General features: G+C 40.6%; 1 protein-coding gene across 1 annotated transcript in view; it reads right to left on the minus strand.

Moving 5' to 3' along the window:
* rbks (ribokinase) overlaps positions 1-19,040 on the minus strand; it is a 40,833-nt gene that overhangs the window by 12,861 nt on the left and 8,932 nt on the right. Inside the window, exons 3-7 of the mRNA XM_008297068.1 lie at positions 15,195-15,327; positions 14,085-14,148; positions 13,578-13,640; positions 12,472-12,636; positions 4,012-4,103 (exon numbers count right to left, since the gene is read on the minus strand). Coding sequence (XP_008295290.1) covers positions 4,012-4,103; positions 12,472-12,636; positions 13,578-13,640; positions 14,085-14,148; positions 15,195-15,327 — 517 coding nt within the window. The remainder of the gene's footprint in view (positions 1-4,011; positions 4,104-12,471; positions 12,637-13,577; positions 13,641-14,084; positions 14,149-15,194; positions 15,328-19,040) is intronic.

Below are 19,040 nucleotides of genomic sequence, written 5' to 3' on the forward strand. Positions count from 1 at the left end.
TGAACCTTGAAATTTACTGGTTCATTAAAATTATTGCCGAAAATAAATAAAACATCTTAGGAAGCAATAAGTGAAGTCCAGATTAAAAACTGTCTTAAATGTAATACAATAGGAATGTGCTTCAGTCACATATGTAATAACTTGTGCAACAACATTTCTCACAATAATCAACAACTCTAAAAAAAAACATTTTTTCATAGTAGAAAAACTTTTATACATATGTTTTATTTAAAATATATGTGAGTAAATTGCACTTAGACTTCATTAGTTGAAAAGAAATTGTGAAACTTGAAACTTGAGAAAACAAGTTCAAGTAACCTAATATATTAAGCTGACTCAGCTGCCTCAGTTCAGGGGATGGGGACTTTCATACTAACCTTTGTCATGTTTAAAATCGCTCATTACTTTGGAAAGAAACAATCTGGACTTAATTTAACATGTATTGAAGACACAGGAAGTTTCCATCATGTTTGTTTTCTTCTGTGTTTGAGGTTTTAACTCTAACAATGCATGCTGGGAACTCTGCTAATGTACTAGTTTTATTATCTGTAAGCTTCTTTTCATGAGTTAACTGAACTCTCCAGTTGTTCATTTGTTGCGGTCTGAAAACAAAAGCTAGACATTTAAATTAACAAAAAATGAACAAAGCTTATATACATGGGTAGAAAAGATGATTCAGTTGAACTAAATTCCTGCATGATGTTTCATCGTGGCGTTGGTTTTAACAATGTAGCCCTGACAATAAAGTGTGATAGCACAAAACAGAGTGTTAAACACTGTCCTCTTTAACTTTTTACATTGCATGAATAGTAAAAAATTTCATGTTTTTAAATCTATATGCATTTTAATTTAAATTATATATTTATATACATATAGCCGATTTTGAATTTCCTTTTCAAAAATTTTGCTTCTGCTTAAATAAAGCTTGCAAAATTACAGATACCTGCCCCTGGGTGGGATATTTTGGTGCTCTTTCCACCCCTGCATACTGCATAATATATAACATGACTGTACCTCTATGACCTGACACCCTTGAAAAAAGAGATAAGACATGTAACGCTTTCGTCAACTCTCCCTTTCATGTTCCCACACCTGGATACAGCGCTTCTCCGCCCTGCACCACCACATCAAATAAAGGCTCCCAGGCAAACTTACATCCACGTTACCCCTGGAGGGGTGACTGACTCAGCCAAAGAGCACATCTGCCCTGTTGTTTTTACTGCCATTCCCATCTATGCCTGCCCCTGTCGCTCATCTGTCATCACCTGACAGCCGAGACATAAGACTCCATGACATAGTTTTTACAGTAAAAGAGTGAAGACATACTTATTCTCCTCTTCATACCACAGAGTGTACATGAATGGCTAAAGGCTGCAGTGGGGTTATTGATGTGCCGGCGGGGGTCATGACCCAGGAGGTACAGTTGAATCACTGTGAAAAGGTGTGCTTATGTGTGGGAGCTGATAACGTCTTAAACCAGTCATCTTTTCCTTTCTTCTAATGCTTTTGGACATCTGCTGAATTCATCAGTCATCAGTTAACCGACTGTGTGCATGAATCAGGATGTTTGTTTTTTTTTTCTCGAGCATTTCCAAAACCAAAAACAGCAGAGCAAAGGTGGAAGGAATGGCCATATATGAGCATTTGTCTGCTCTAACATAAGGCAGCAAACTTGCTTATTACCAACCAAGCGTTGCATTTAAAACTAGGGCTCAAAGCATGAACTGACTGTATTAATTTGTGAGGTTCCAAGTTAGGTTACAAAACCCTTGTTAAAACTAGGCCTTGGGAAGTTTATTGTGTTTTTTGCTTGTTTGTTTGTTAAATTTTTACTTAAGATTTACAGCAGTTATTTCACTTCCTGAATAGGAATCAGGCTTTTACATTTTAAATCAAGCTGCAAAAGATTTCAGGCAGAAGGTGCAGCATACATAGAAGGCCTTTTACCTACACTTTAAAGCTGGAGCAGGCAGAAACCTAAAAAAAAAAGGCAAAACAAATAAAAATACATCTTTGGCTTCATCAAGTTTTAAATGACTTCTTATTAGTAAAATTCATCTGTCTAAACTATTGCCCTATTCATTATATTTCATTTGATTGATGAAAAGCCCAGAGGTTGGCCAAACTCTTTGTCATAGCTTCTAAAAGCTAAAAACAGAGCCAGGACAAGGTGTAAAAGTCTAGTTTCCTCTAAGTGAATCCTAAATGTTTTCCTAAATGTTAGTATGGAATTTTCCCCAGTGATGGCAAACAAACAAACAAAAACCCCCACTGCCTACTTCAGCTTTAAGAGGCATTACACGGCAGTGTATTTGCATAAGTAAGGTGGCTGTAACCCAGCGATGTTTTATCGATAAATGTAATCTAGGGCTTTAATCTGTGGGATGTAGAAGACAGGGGTTCACAGGGCTCTATAATGTACAGCATCCAAAGAATGTAAATATTGAGAAGACACATTTAGTACATTGCTACAATCAAGCAATGAAAAAAGAAGCAAAATAAAAATCTTTTTTTTTAATACCAATAAATCAATGAGAACTTTGTGCCACGGGCATTGAACTTGAGCATTTTCACTTAATGTCATGTATGTAGTATGTAGTGACTTTACACAGCACTTGTTTGAATAAGATGGAAGCAACGAGAAGTCAGCTGGAGAAGGAACCGGCGTTATAAGGAAGAGACTCGTCACCTAAATAATCCTAAATACAAATCTATGGGGGAATTCTGTACTTTCAAAAGATGTATGACTCATGTATGACCTGCCCCTTCCACTCAAAAAGCGGAAACATCCAACCAGTTGGGTTGCTGCACCACCCCAAACCCCAATTTTCGAAAAAAATCACAAAAAACATAAAAAGAGTAAATAAGAAGACTTTTTATCAAATTTGACTGGTGATCTAGTTTTTATGTCCCAGTGAGAAATGAAATTGCAGTTATAGCTCCACCCCCATTTACAAAGATGGCGGCTGGGTGGAGAGACTTGCCTTGATGGACTTTGATGGTATTCGTGGAGCAATTTTAGCTTAAAGCTAGTGTATACAAGACTGTAGAAACAGCAAGACTAAGCTAGATTTTTAAAGCATGCAACTGAAAAAAATCACACCCTCTCCTGGCATGGCTCCCTCCATAACCACTCCTCCAAAACACGTGAATGTTTGCCTTCTGAGTACCACTAAAGGACTAATCGACATTAGAGAGCGTTTGGTAGGAACAGAGTGCCTGATGTCTAAAAAACCCACAAATAGGCTACATCCCCACATTTGTAAAACCTTTCATACAGCCAGTATAGACAGACATAAGACAAGTACCATAAAAAGACACCAGCTCACGTTGAAGCTGCAATACAGGCTGGTGGTGAACATATGTGTAAATATTCTCATGAAACTGAATGAGGGTGCCAACCACAAAGACCACACGAAGACGCACAAATACAAAAACGGACGTGCTAATCAGGCAGGTTTAGCAGATCTTGTAGGTTTCAGTGGGCTGTAAAATGTGGGTTCACTTTGTCTGCAACTGCTGTTATTGCTTGCTTCCTCTAAGAATGTGTCTATACAGCATTATGGAAGACTTCGGTGTTTGCAGGTACATAGTTTGGCGGGCAAAATGGCCATTCAGTCACCTTCAGTGTACCAAATGCCATCATTGGACAGGTTTTTTAAGGCCTGTGACTGCCACAGATACTAGATTTTTTTCCTTTTCATTATCAAAGCATTTAATGAATTGATTGCTGTGGAGATGTAAACATAGCAAACATAACAAAAATCCCTCTGAAATACACTGCATACTCGAGCTTTAATAAATTAGTTGGATACAGCTAATGAAATCCGTTGTTGAGAGCTGGTCAATTCAATTTCCTCAGTTTCGCTGTGTAAAACTAGTTTCAGTTTCCTCTTGGCCTCGTAATGCGAGCGTGTGAGACACGCAAAGGTATTGTGTGAGGAAGCATAAATGCTGCTGTGATAAATACTGTTTGCGTGAGTGTCTGTACGAGTGTGTGTGATTCATCACCTCAGACTCATTACAGCAGAACACATCAGAGACTTTGTAGAAATCTGGATCCAAGTCAGGAATGGCCGGCGCTGGGTTGAATATTGTCTTCGCTGTAACAAGAAACCAAGCAGTGATCCATTTTAATAAACCGCAGTGTCAAACATCATAATCTGCAGGACACTCAGCATAACATGCAATCATTAACAAGGCTTAAAAAATGGAATTGTTCTCAATAATGCGCCCAGTTATAGCTGTCAGCTTGCATTCAAAAGGATACCATTTTTGACATTGTGCCTCAGTGACACATTTTACAATTGATGTTTCTTTTCCATTTCTGAGTCTGACTGCCAAGATCTGGCAATACCTTAATTAAACTTTCAATAGGAACAAAGGCTACCAGGCTACCGCTGAGGATTGCTCTCTAAAGCAAAGCTCAAGTGGATAAGCTTCTATAAAAAGCCACTTTTTAAACAATTCAATTAGCATTCCCTGGAAAAAACAAAAGCCCTTGTGGAAAGACCTCATATCCTATAGCATTCTGTGGTGCGCTGTAACCCCTGCAGGAGTGTGTGTGTGTGTGTGGAAAAGATTCCACATGAGGCATACATATAACTGTATATATGTGTGTCAGTGTGTGGGTGAGATGAGTTGTGACCCTTTCTGTGTGTTAAGGAGCACAAGAGAGCGAGAGAGAGCGGGAGTGTTTGTCAGAAGTAATCCTCTGTACGTGTTGCACATCACTGTCTAATGCATATTCATGAGCAGGGAGCATTAATGCATCTAATACCATGATTTCTGTGTATGTGTGAGGATAAGCCCAGCTTGACGAAGCGATTAATTCTGATATCTCTGTGTACAAAATAAAGCCTCATGCAAGTGTGTGTGTGTGTCTGAGGGAAATATATGTTCAGCGTTGGTGACATCAAAGTCTGTTGTGCAAAAGTGTGTGTCTAGTTGCTGTGTGTGTGTGTGTGTGTGTGTGTGTGTTTGCGTGGGCACATAAGAGAGCAGCTGCGTGGGTTTGCGCAGGGCTTTGGCCACCTGGCGCTTTGAGGTGGATGCTGGGCTGCTCGCGAGTAAAAGTGGAAATAATGTCTCTGTCTCTTTTTCAACACACAGACTCATACTGTACTGTATGTATACCCACGTGAGCCAAGGCCATATCACAGAAAAGTGACACCGGGCTCTTTCCGACTCTTCTCTCTCTCTCTCTCAACTCAATTGCACCTCAGTTTCCATCACTTTGGTTTCCAAGACAAGTGCGAGATCTCTGAAATGTGATGCCTCGGATTTACGTAAAAGGAAGGATCTCTGTCTTCTGTCTAGCCTCTCTTCTTTCTGATAAAAATACAGTTCCAAATTCGTCTTGTTCTTTTAAATATCATCACTTAAAGGACGATGAAACTTTAAAAAATAAGACATATGTTCCTGTATCAATCACTAAGTAAATGCTCCTGCTTTTCAACAGCTTCCCTACTATAAAAACCACCAACTTTCAAACTAATACGAGCTGCTTATAGTCACAGCATCAATTGATGGCATGTCAATAACAAAAATAGCATTAATAGCACAGTTTTTTGTTTTTTATTATTGCACTTAAGTTATTCTGTTGCCTGCAGCTTGGAGCCGCTTCAAAATTGTACTTATTTTGTTCTCCACACAAACAAAGTGCAGAGGCCAAGCGCTCAATCAATTTCACATGCAGGGATCCTTGAATAAACGTCTTAGTCTGTCTCTTAAAAGTTTCCAACTTCCCTACACAGTCTGTGCCATTCAGCTGCAAACCCATTAGATCCTTTTGAAGACGTAAATCTTTAAGAAACGGTTCAAAATGTAAAACCTCTAACTACCGTCTTTAAGGAGGATTGAAGGTTTCAACATGAGGGGTCCAAGGCTTTGAACTGTAAAAGTCCAACCAGCTATACAGCTCCACGGTGAGTGAGAATATTTAAGTGAATTCCTAAAACAACTGATAACTGTAGTTTGGAAGAAATGCTTGTCAAACAGAAGAAAACAGTGCACTTGTTAGTGGTTATTTTCTGTTTCTGTTTAGGATTTACTAAACATTTGGTGCTCTAGCGAGTATATACAGCAGGGCAGTGTGTATGGGTCTGCAAATAGATTGCATGTTGTAACGGTGTGTTGTCAGCTAGTGTGTAACACTGTTGTGTCTTAATAGCTATGTACAACTATGGATCGCTATTGCAGCTGTCAGTTAGGCCAAGTCTTTGTTGGTTTTGGTCTTTTGCATAAGAAAAACATAGAATGAGAGAGGCTTATGATGTAGGTGGTGACCATTTTTGACCCTGAGAGGTTACTGTCATTGGATGACTGAAATCTTTGATGTGTCAGATTAAAAAAAACAGGTGTCTCAAGCTATCAGTCTTAAAAATTGTCCTCATAAAAAGAACAACCCGTTGTGTGAAAAACGAAGTACTTCCTATGGGCATGGTTGACTTTTCCAACGTATTTGAACAAGCAAACAGTTGATTATCTTTGAAACAGTGCCTACGAATAAAGTCCTAATTCACTCAAACAGGCCAGTCACATGGAAAAAGTAATTAAACATTCATCATACCATCAAATTACAATCTGGGTTGTTAGATTAGGTGCCAATCATTAGAACCACCTTAAGGAGTGACGGGTAGAACCTGTCCTATTTAAACCTCTGACAAAGCCTGCTGTTCTCTCTTTGCTATTCAAGTATGTGGTGTCATCCTGCCAAGATCTAAAGAGCTCTCTTCAAGGCTTCATAAAAAAGGGTGAGGATGCTTATGCGTCTGGCAAGGGATTTAAAATGATTTGAAATAAACCATCCCATTGTAATGAAAATCATCTCCAAGTGGTGTAGATTTCAAATAACTGCCAGATTGTCTCAGACTAGACACCCTGGCAAACTCAGTCCAACCATTTAATGAAAAGAAGAACAAGTTCATCTCAGAATCTACAGGTAACTCTGCAGCTGATGGTGTCAAGCTGGACGTGTCGACAATCAGAAAGAGGTCGGACAAATCTCATCTACATATGATGTGTGCCTTGAAGAAGCCTTTGCTGCGTAAAAAGGAATTTAGAGCAAAACTACAGATTGCCAGTGAACATAAACACCATACCCTGTAATAATGTGATCTGGACAGAAGAATCAAAGACACAGATGTTTGACCACAGTAACAGTGGACATGTTTGGTGCAGACCAAAGACAACTCTTCAGGCAGAGAACTTCAAACCAACTGGGAAAGATGGTAAAGGAAATGGTATAGCTTGGAGGTGCTTTGCTGCCTCAGAGACCAGGCAGGATGCAGTTACTGATTCAACTATGATTTCTGAATCATATTAGAGAGTGTTTGCAGATAATCTAAGGCCATCTGTACAGACGGTGCGGTTGAACCAGAAGTGGACCTTTCAACAGGATGATAATCTTAAACACACAAGACAGATCCACTAAGTAATGACTCAGACAGAAGAAATGGAGGGTTATAGAATGGCCTCGTCAAAGTCAGATCTGAATCGCATTAAAGTGTTTTGGAAGGATTTAAAAGAGGCAGTACATGCAAGAAAACCCGCAAAAAATCTTGCAACTGCAGGAATTCTGTCTGAAGGAGTGGTCACACATTTTAACAAGGTGATGTCAAAGGCTGGTAAAAAAGAATTATGCAAACACCTACAAGATATTATTTCTGCTAGAGGGAAGGTAGCCTTAGATTCTTTTTTTTGAATAAATATCTGAAAAAGCTGATTGTTCTGGTAGAGTTTTTCAAGTACATTACTTTAATCTGTTTGCACCGTATCAAGGAGAACTAAAGGTTTGTTTATACACTGGACTCTATGTTTGTTATAATTTATACAGTATCGTACATACCATTTTCCTGCAAAGTGACTTCTAGCAGTTGTGTAGGACAGCATCAGTCGTCATGTGCTTAATGACAAAGGGTTCTAGTGGCTTATTATTATTATTATGAATATTTTTTTAGAAAACTTATGACATGACTGTGTCCATGTCTCATCCGTAAGATGAGAGTTACTGTTTTGTCAGGAACAGAAGATGCAAAAGAGAGTGGAAGGAAAGACGGTTTGACTATATTGTTTACATTTTTTCTGAGACTCGTATTTCAGCAAGTCTTAGTTTTGTTTAATTTAACTTAGAGCCCTGAAATTAAGGCGTTTAATTTACCCTTTCTCCTTGGTCTACCTAGGAGTTTCTGAAGATCATTTGTTTCCAGTGATAACTTCGTTCTTCTTTGCGAAAACAATCTTGAATTTTGATTCATGTATCAATATAAAAGGGTGTTTATTGACAATATAATACAGTCAATTCTTATGCCACCCACTCCATTCTACAACTCACTCCCTCTCTTCCACTTATACCAGCAATCAGCAGTTTATTCTCCTCTCTCTTGTCGCGTTTATTCAGTGTTCCTCAGAAGTTCACACGCATATCTGACACGTGACTGTAATTGGGCCCCAGCAATGTAAGACACATGTAAACACTACGCTGATTGTATAAGCTCAATTAGGCTGTTAACTGGAGTAATTGTTGGAACACATGTGGAGGTCTTCAATTTCATTAGCAGACAGCTTTCAGTCACAACATCACGTGAAGCGCTAACTGTGTACTGTACGGCATGTAAACAGGATAAACAGCATTGTTTAATTATGTAAAATGATTACTCTCGCTGTCGTCTTACTGAGGCTATTGTCAATAATCAAATTATCATTTGTAGCCATGAACAGGACAGATATAAACGACATCTTCCCCTTAGCTAGTATCAGTGTTTGCGTCAAGCATGTCACTTCAGTGCTGATGTCAATGCACAGGCCCTGTCCTCATTAAGTATACATGCAATAAGCAACTGGAAGACTGCTGAGGATAGAAAGTTATCAATATGCACACAGGAGCAGCTTGAGTGAAATCCCTGATACACTGATGCATGAAGAAATCCGCCTCACCGACTGTGTTGAGTTGCCACTCTGGACGTCACATAAAGCGGCGTGTCTGTCTCAGGTTTCTTTGTTTTTGCTCTCCAGGTGTTAGTGAAAGCACACAAACACACTCCAGCGCACACACACGAACGCACACGTACGCTCACATCTGCTGGGACAGATGTTGTAATACCGGGATGTGTGCATACTGAGTCACGTCTGGCAGCTGAGCGTGTGTGCGTGTGTGTCATGACTCTGGGCTTTTATGCTGCTCGGTTCAAAGTCTGGTCGCACATGTGCTGGAAGAGCAGCCAGAAGAGTTTTAGACAGTAAAAAAAAAAAAAATATATAGCAGTTTGTTGCTGTGGGTGATTTAGGAGGAAAGGTGGATGGAAAACAAGGGCAGAGGGAAAACCGAGTAAGACAGAGATCACTCACACACTCTCACATGCATGCACACACACACACACGCACACACAAAAGAAATGAGTCATCAGTGAGTATGTGAAAGGGCTTTAAGAGGCTCTAATTGCATCTGGTGAGAAATATAATAGCAGCTTCTTGCGCAGACAAGGAAGAGGAGGGGGAGGAAGATGGGGTGAAAACGGAAGAAGAAAGAAAGAGTGAAACTACGCAACTCCTACCATTTCCTCAGTTCTTAGAAACTAATGTAATTCCATTAACATCTCAATGTTAAATAGTAGGTCGCGATATATTCTGCATATACACATGTTTTGTCATCATATAACCACATACATGAAGGAAAAAATGTTTCTTCACAAGTTATCTTCACAAATGTTTCTAAAAGCTGGCATCCGCAGTACGTGTGGCTGGATGGTGACATTTGCGTAATTTGAGCGGCGCTTCACCCCCGCGTCATTATATCCCAGCCGCCAAACCCATTAACACCCAGTCTCTCCAGAGAACTCTATTTACGCAATGCTCTGGTGCGGCAACATCGAGGTGGCATCTTTGCCAAGCGTCTTTGCTCGCCTTGCCTCTCTTCTGGTGCCACATGCCGAGCCTAATCCCGTGGTACGGTCGACGCACTGAGGAGGGGGGCTCGGGGAAAGAGGGTGGCGCTCGGCGAGGCCATCTGGGTATCCCATCTGCAACACGGTTATGGCTGCGACTCGTTCGTTCTGGCAGCCTGCAGCGAGCGATTATGGACGACAGGCTCTGATGACAGGGGCGAGAGGCTCCCCAGACGTCTCGAATGACGTGGAGGGCTGCTAATAATAGGATGCTGTTAAAGATGATTAGCTCAGTAACCTGGTTATGAAAGAAAGGTAGATGGAGGAAGAGACAGAGGGAGGGCGGTGGTATAAAACGGAGCTCTGTTGGTGCAGGACTGTATGAATCCTGTTTTAGAAACGGATATGGCGGTCAACAAACACTTGTGAAAATATTACTTTAGTCCACATCTCACACTTAGCTTGATAAAGTGATACAAGTCAGTGGGGAGCCTCTTTCTAAAGAGTGAATTAAAGTGTAACTGTGAAATACAAAAAGCAAAGTCACAGAACTGATTCAGAAGGATTTTCTCTGCCTCTACTGTAATTTCCATTCCACAAAAAGGCTTTGTGCATCTTTAAAAAAGACAGGCTGATACATTGCTGGACGAATAAAACTTAAGAATCATCTGAAGGTACATGGAGGTTTGGAAAAATCACCTGCAAATTCTACTGTGTGGAAATTGCTGCTTGCTGTAAAAGTCAAATTAAGATCAGAGTATTAAAGTAAAACAGTTTGTATGAAGAACTGTCCAACCACATAGAAAAAAAATGTTTTTCTGTTGGCCGCACTTGAAAACGGGGCAAAAAACCTACATCATAATCGTGTTGAACACACGCACAAGCTGATAAAAGTGAAGAATGAAATGGTTGTGCTTGTCCTGCTCAACATCTCGATTCTGATATCGTAAGGGTGTGGGGGAGGGGATTTCAGATGGTGTTTAACAATCCAACAAGCTCTTTGGCTGAAGCGCACAGACAGAGAGTGATTGGAATGTGACCACAGGGAAGAATTTACAAACTCTCATGGTGAAGCACAGTGTAAGGTCCTTTTTATTTGATTTCTATGATCTGGTAAAACATATCAGTTTAACAGTAGCCCAAATAGAAGAGTCACAAAGCCAGCAAACATGCTCAGTAAAATCAGTAACATCTCACAGCTACCATTAGCCAACATAAGCTACAAGTCACAACCATGAACCCGTTTCAGACATGGGATATGTAACATTGGTGCCTCATCAATCTGTTCAAGTAACGGCATTCTGTCATTCCGACATAGGTCACTTTTATGTTAATGTCCATCGCGGCTTCATTCAGCCACAATATGCACACTGTATTTGTCATACACGCAAGACTGGGCACCATAACGAGCAATGTATAGCAAATATTAATGCACTAATAAACAAGACTAAATATAAATTCACTATGTAACAAATGACTTAACTGCAGCTGATAAACTGTGACTAAGTGTGTGATAGTTCACCTTTCTGAAGTGAGGAAAAGTACACAGTTTGACTTCCTGTTAGATTCTGATCCATCCTGTCTCCACGTCAGGGATCATTTATAATTTTAAGTTACTAATGAAGCTACTGATGTTGTTCCACGTGCATACATGTGATCAAAGCTTTCACTGGTGAGATGATGTTATGGATGCTGCTGCTGTTTGATGCAGCAAATATGCAATGGACTCAAAGGAAAGACTCCTGCAAACAGCTAGAAACAACAACTGTTTTTGAGTCGCAACAATCTGAGCTGTTAGTCTTTGTCTTCATCACTGCAATGTATTTTTATTTTATTTTTTTTTGGGGGGGGGCTTTTCAGTTTATATTAGATGCAAAATTGTTTGGCAAAGAGAACAATAAAGGTGTCTATCGGCCATGTTTTTGGACCAATATTGGTGCTGAAATGTGGAAAAAAGCCTTCATCAAATTGCTGCACACAACTTTTAGTAAGTTGAGATTTTGTGCATACCTATCTGTTAATGCAACGGCATGCACTTCAGGCTGGTGCTGTGCTGAAAATGATACGTAAATGTTACTAAGTTTGATCTAGTAGCACTTCTGTCACAAGCTGACGAGATCAGTCGCTGTCAGATGAATGGAAAGGAGTGTATGTCTGAAGGGAGCTTTAGACTGTATATAAACACAGATGACATGGCAGCCTTCCTGAAGTGAAGGCATGGCATGGCAGAGATAGCAGCAACTAGAAAAGACTCTCATAATTTGAGGATTTAAAAGCAACTGAAATAAAAATAAATAATCTTTAATTTTACCTTAAAGTTTTACTCACACAATGTATGTGAATAAATACCTGTGATGTCTCTGGTCAAACAAAGAACTGATTGAGCCTTTAAAGACCAAAGTAACCACAGTTGGTGAAAATAAACACAGTTAATGGAATGCAAATGTAACCACCTGTTCTGTATTATATAACAGTGGAATTATAATACTTCTCAAACTTCTTTTCTGTTTTACTTTTGAAAAATGTACGTTCCGAATTCAGGGGAACCTACACATGTGATATGGACACAGACACAGCACACACTGACCTTTGTTGTCGCGAGCCATGCGTAGTGCCTCCAAGGACGTCTGTGGACTGATCTCCAGCTGGCACACCAGCACTTTTGCACGACTGATGGCTGGAAGAGCTTTCTGTAGCTCCTCTCTGCCCAGCAGCATGTTGGCACCAGCCACGATCACGATGGCATTCTCACCTGCCAGTGGACGCCCATAGAGATGTGTGAGGATGCAATAGCCACTTTATGACGAATGTGAGACTCCATGGGAAATCTCAAGTCCATAAATATGTAATGACATGTTATGTAAAAGACTACGGTGACTTACTGTACATTTTAGTTTTACAAACTTTGGCTGCCAAGAGGTAAAATGTTTCACTAACTTTCTACAACCGGCAATGCACCATGAAAACATTTTTTTTATATATTACAAAATCATTGTCACTTTTAAATGTACCGCAGAAGGGCATTTGATGTGTTTGTAGTAATATGTCATTAACTCTTGCACTAATTTCTTCAACTTGAAACCTCCAATATAAACCCAATTTTAAAACCCTGGGGTTAATGGGTTGATGTGTAACTCTGTTCCTTATTCTTCTTGAACTTTGCTTTTCATCACTTCACTAAAAAGCTAAACACCTTTGATTTATCTGACCTTTTCACACCAATTCAAAATACAATGTGTTCATTGTTTTGTGAATCATTATTCCTCACTCAATTAGCCAGTTTTGGCCTGACCTGTGTGCTGTATTAAATGGCACAAAAAATGGTAAAAATCCAAAAAGGTATGCATGTGTGATGGATGATTTACATCAACTGGTTGTTTCTGTGAGGTGACAGATATTGCTCTAAACGTGCAAAGGCTGAGATTTGATCAGACTGGAACCTGTGGACACTGAATGGTTTGGTGCACTTGTGTATCTGAGTGTGTGTGAGTATAGCCAGTGATTACTCTTGAGCAGTGGTGAGTCAATGGCGGTACTGAATGCCTGAGTGTATTGTGTGTGCTGGTGCGTGTGTGTGTAGTAGAAAATGAGTGTGCAGATAGCCCATGTATGCGCACATGAGACTATTTCGACAACTCAAAGAGCTTTTAGGATCTCAGCAGGGCAGTATAGGTTAGCAGCAAAAGCATTTACCTGCATCGTTGACAGTGATGGAAGCAGCTCCCGTGGCTGCGTCAGAGGTCTGCCCTACAAAGTCTGAGAAAGAAAAAAGATGAAAGGTATAAAGTAAGGTTTGAAAGCATCCATTATTTGTCTTTACTGTGAAAAGAAATGTTTTTTTTTACCTTGCCAACTTTCACCAAACACACCTCTGGAAAACAAAATGTCAGCACAGTAACTCCTACTAATTGCTTAGAGTGCATTTGGCTTACGACAGGCCACAAGCATTTGTAATCTGATATGTGCTCTGAACACAACTTTTGAAAAGCATCTTTATTTTTAACAAAGCCGAATGGCTTAACAATCATTGGCCATAACAACTGAGCAAACCTGCCAGTGTATCCGCAAGCACTGAGCAACTAAAAAGAATTGACAAAATACAGACTAAAAAAAAACATTGTCCTAGATGTGAACTTTTTGCAGTGCAATGTGGAAATGGTAACCAATTTGGCATGTAATGTAAAAAAACGTCTGTCTTACCTGTGTGTACGCCGTTGTCCTTGAAATTCTGGATGTAATTGTCTCCAAAGAAGTCTTTACCAACCTAGAAGAGATTGAAGGCAAAACGATTACAACAAAGAGAGTGTCAAGCGGGGTCAGACTTGGTTAGCGGCAACTTTTGAAAAGTGGTATACTCAAATCTCAGTTGGGCTGGATTTTCGTGTGCCCTGCCAGCATACTGGCATGGTGCCGCCGCCGAAAATGTGCAAAAACGAACACACAAAGTCAACAAGCGCACACACGCGCAAACACACGACCAGCTGCGCCAAGCCTTGAAGACACGATAACCCCGCCTTCACGCCTCTTCATGCCCACCTCGCTTTCGTTTTCTTTCCCTCCTTCCCCTCTTCCCCTGATCCGCTCTGGGATGTCCACATCTGTAGCTACTTTGGGTTGTGGAAGGGGTCCCCACCTTGCCCCGAGGCGCCTACTTCGAACCCACGCTTTCCAAAAAACGTGCCAAAATGCGGGCACTTCTAGCTGCCTGTGATAGTGGGTTGGGATGGTATTGGCTGCTTGGCCCCATTCTCTTTGAAGAGCGGCCTTCCATCTTGGATGTTTTTGACAAGCCCGGGTGTCTATTTTTGGGTTCTCCCCATGCCCGGAGAGCTCCTCCCGCACTGGGTTGTTATCGATCGGGCCTCTTTGTTCTGACAGAGGTGGGGCTTCGGTGCTTTAGTGCTCAGGTTGAAAGGCCACACTGAGCCTACTGATTGGAGACTCGGGGTTGTATGGTATGGGAATAGGCTTGTTTGAAGGCGCGCAAGCGTAGGTGGGCGTATGCATGCGGTATGGTATTGATCAAGCGAAAATGAGGCATGAAGAGTTGATGTTGTGAAATGACTGAAGTGTGAACGAAGCTAAAAGGTTTTTGGGAGTTGTTAACTAGTTGGTGGGCTATGGTAGCTGATGGCTGATTATTTGTACTGAGTAAGACATGGACAAGCCAAAGGTTGGACAAGTAACGGTACCTCTTTTTCAACAGACATACACATAATAATGCTAGAATCTAAACTAACACTTACTGCGACCCCAACTCATAGAGCGCAGCAGCAGCATCTGGCTGCCAACTTAATTGCGGTGTCATACCTTGCACACCATAGCGGTTTTCACCCCCAGTCTGGCAGCCTGGATACACTGGTTGGCCCCTTTTCCTCCGAAGCCAATGAAGAACTTGTGCCCATGGATAGTTTCCCCTGCTTTGGGTAACCTTGGTGCCTGGCTAAGGGACAAAAAGTGAGAACAATTTTAAGGAGTACATAGTTACCAAAAAGATCCTCATGGGATTTAAGGTACAAAGAAGGTAGGACTCCTCTGCTTAGATGAATACTTTGCTCAGATCCTGAGTTTTAGTCCATTTTCTTCCATCTCAACCATCTCTTCACAGTGCGGATAATAGTTGTAACATCTCCCATGAAACTTTGCAGAAATGTTTTATTTGGCACTGTGAGTGTCAAAATGTGAAGACAACCCTTTAGGGCCAAATCCTTCCCTAGTTAAGCTATTTATTTATCACTGGAAAGTGTGCAAAAACACACAAACAAAAGGTTTCTGTGGAGTCTGCTGAGAATTATATTTTTTGATCGTGTGAAGGTCTTTCACAGAAAGGTCAACAAAATGCAAACGCTTCTGGAACGAACTGAGTAAAGAAAACTTTTTTCCTTGAGTGTTTTTCCTTGTCTCGTTTTCCATACTTAAACACAAAAACACCAAGAGAACGTGGAGTCAAAAATTGCTTCATCACTCTATAAAGTGCTGTTTTACGTAGACGTTCAGGCAGATATGCCAATGCAAGTGTCTTCAAACTTGCAAATGATGCAACCAGCAAATCCCATAGATGTCTCAACTTGACAATGGCCACACCAGTAATGCCTGACTCACCAGAGTCGGTCAAGTCCTGCCCCTCCCCTCGAGGCTGATATGCCACAGGTGGGTGCCTTCAGGAGGAGCTGTCTGCTCCCTGGTTCCTCCAATCACAGAGCCAGAGAGGGCAGTGAGTAACATGGGGGAGAGACAACAGACAGCCTCATGCTGTATGTCAGGACTCTGTGGTTTGGCCCCGGGCAGTTCTGGCCTGGGGCCAAAGGGTTTGCGGGTGGCAAAATGTTGTCATAAACTTGTTTTTCACCCTGTTGTTGATCTGTTTCATGCTTGTGTGTGAGCGAGTTTGTGGCAGGTGTGCTGTTACAGTAAGTTCACTCAACCCCAGGATTTCCAGTAACTAAGGCTGGTGGCAAACACTGGAGGTTGTTATAAATGCTGCTGTTTTCGCACCACCGTGTGAAAACACTAAAATACCCTGAGCTATAACAGGATGCAGGGTCAGTGAGGCTGAAATGTGGTCTCAAGGAAACAGAAGAAAGGGTGGATGCATAAACACACACACACACACACACACACACACGCACACATACACACACACACACATTACCTATTCTCCTTGGTGCTTCCAGCTTGAACGTTTTTTTCCAGTCCGTGCGACTATGAGAAAAAAGTCGCACACTGACTTCAACCCACAAATTTATTCAAATGCTTTGTCCGGAGGAGTCTTTTATAATGCTAACTACTTCCATATGCAGTGTGAGAGGGGCCTGTGATAACAGGTGGGCTAAAAACTTAGTCGGACAATTCAACTAGAACAGAAAATATGAAGACAACAACAACAATGCAGAACAGAACTTAATATGTTACAAAAATACATTCCTGACTAAGTGCCCTCTGCTAACCACGTCACCACAGCTAATGCATGTCTGTTCTAAAGAAATAAAGAGAGCCTCTCATGTCTGTATGGAAAATATGACGACCGCCAGCAGCCAGTTAGCCTAGCTTAAGCGCAAAAACTGGAAACTGAGTGAAACAGCTATCCTGCTCAAAAACTGATAAAATCCACCATTCAGTCCCTTTCACGGTCACTAGCTAACACCTTATGAGGTATCTTGTTTGTACAATACGTCACCATGATGTTGGTAAGCTCCCAGTGATGACAAAACTCTGGAGACGTTTTGGCATGTAACCACCCATAAATCATAAGCCGTCATCGACACGCTTTTGTTTAGGCATGGATTAGAAAAGAAAAACAAAGTTAACACACCTTTAGACAGAGCGACGCTAGCTATTCTCTGCTGTCATGTGCTGTGCCAAGCTATGCTAACTGGCTACTAGCAAAAGCTTCAATTTAGCGTATAGATACTAACTGAGCGTACAGATACTGATCTAACTCTTGGACAGAAAGCAAATACGCTCATTTCCTCAGTATTAATTTACTCATCTCTGGACAATGTTGGTCATTGTAACATAACTTCTATGTCTTCTGGCTTAGATGTCGGAGAACTTTAAACACACTTTTTAGCTTTATGTAAGCACAGCCTGCAGCTACCTGATTGTTTGTCAAATGACGGCTTGCCGCAGCGACGATATAAATGATTTCTCAGTAGCACTGATTTTTTATCTTTCACAGAGTCTGGTGCAAACAGTTTATTTGTGACATGTGGCAAAAAAAAAAAATAAAACCAACTCACAACTCAGAAATGCTCAAGACTCAACACCAAACCACACATGATTACTTCAAGGACCATTGTAAAGTTGACAATCCACTTATTCTTTTTGTTTTTAGCTCTAATGAAAGACGTAATTTTGGTGAGAAATATGCTCATTTGCTTTCCAGTCAAGAGCTGAATGAGAATACGGACACTGTTTTCATGTCTGTGCTCTCAATATGAGGCTACAGGAGATAAGAATTTTAGCTTAGCATACAGACTGGAAGCAGTGGGAAGAATAAACCATGCTCTTTATAAAGTTAAAAAAGACAAAATGAAATAAAAATGAAATCTCACCAACACCCCTAAAATTGGCATAACATATTGTTTAATCCTTAAAAGTATAAGAAATATACAGTAAAAACAACTAAGCCCGGCAATTAAAATATACATGTTTTCTCCCATATGTGACTATTCTTTTCGTGCTTTTTCTGTAATTCATAGTACCTGCGATTTCAGTACTACTGTAGATAGCACCTTTGCTTCTTAAGGTATTTCTTCAGTCTAATGCATGATGGTACTAAACTGGCTGCGAGGAAGGTTTCTTGTCAGGTGTAGAGGCTGAAAGGATTATCATGTAAGAAAAAGCATTTATCCTCCTACACAGGTCACTAACAAGTGCTCTGCTTGACTGTTTTATCAAAAATGCCCTGGAAACTGATTGTTGTGTCATATTTGAACATGTAAATGCCCATGATGTTTACAGAAGTGCCCATGAAAACGCAATAAATACCGAGCGCAACCTTTGTATTTCATAAAAACACTGTGATTACAAAGTTTTAACATAATGACTCCACATTTGGCCGACAGCCACCTGAAGCCGGATAACTGACAGGTAAGATAAACAGATTTCCAAATTCTTAAATAAACCCACCCACGCCTCTTCAAGCCCAGAGAGACACTTGGCTATTGTTGTCTGTGGTGAGTGCACCAAACAAACAGGGCAGTTATGTGCTAAAGTGCAACCTCAGTGCGTTTTCTCCCACGGAACCAAAAGGCCAAAGCAGGTGTTCAGTGACGTGAAGTGTTTGCTTTGAGGTTGGCTCTCATTTCCCTCTCCTCCGTCTCTATTAAAGTCGTTCCTCAGCTGTTGGTGAGCAACAAGGGGGAAGCAGACGTGGAAAAAAAACAAATTGAAATGTTGTTTTCCAAAGTTTAAACTGGAGCTTGTCTTTCCAGCTCTAAACGCAATCTCCATATTGAACTTGCCAAGTAAGATACAAAGAGTGAGGTCGGGCTTTTTCCTGTGTTAATCAAAATTGTACAAAACTACTGAAAAGTAAGTATGTGTACTACATGTTTGTACTAAACACCAAAAAAAACTATTTAATTGAAGTGTGATGACCTTCAGTTTATATTATGAGTCAGACAAGTGTGTTTAAAAAAAAAAAAAAAAAAA

Source organism: Stegastes partitus, unplaced genomic scaffold (assembly GCF_000690725.1).
Source record: "Stegastes partitus isolate 25-593 unplaced genomic scaffold, Stegastes_partitus-1.0.2 Scaffold1182, whole genome shotgun sequence".
In the NCBI taxonomy this organism is placed as follows: domain Eukaryota; kingdom Metazoa; phylum Chordata; class Actinopteri; family Pomacentridae; genus Stegastes; species Stegastes partitus.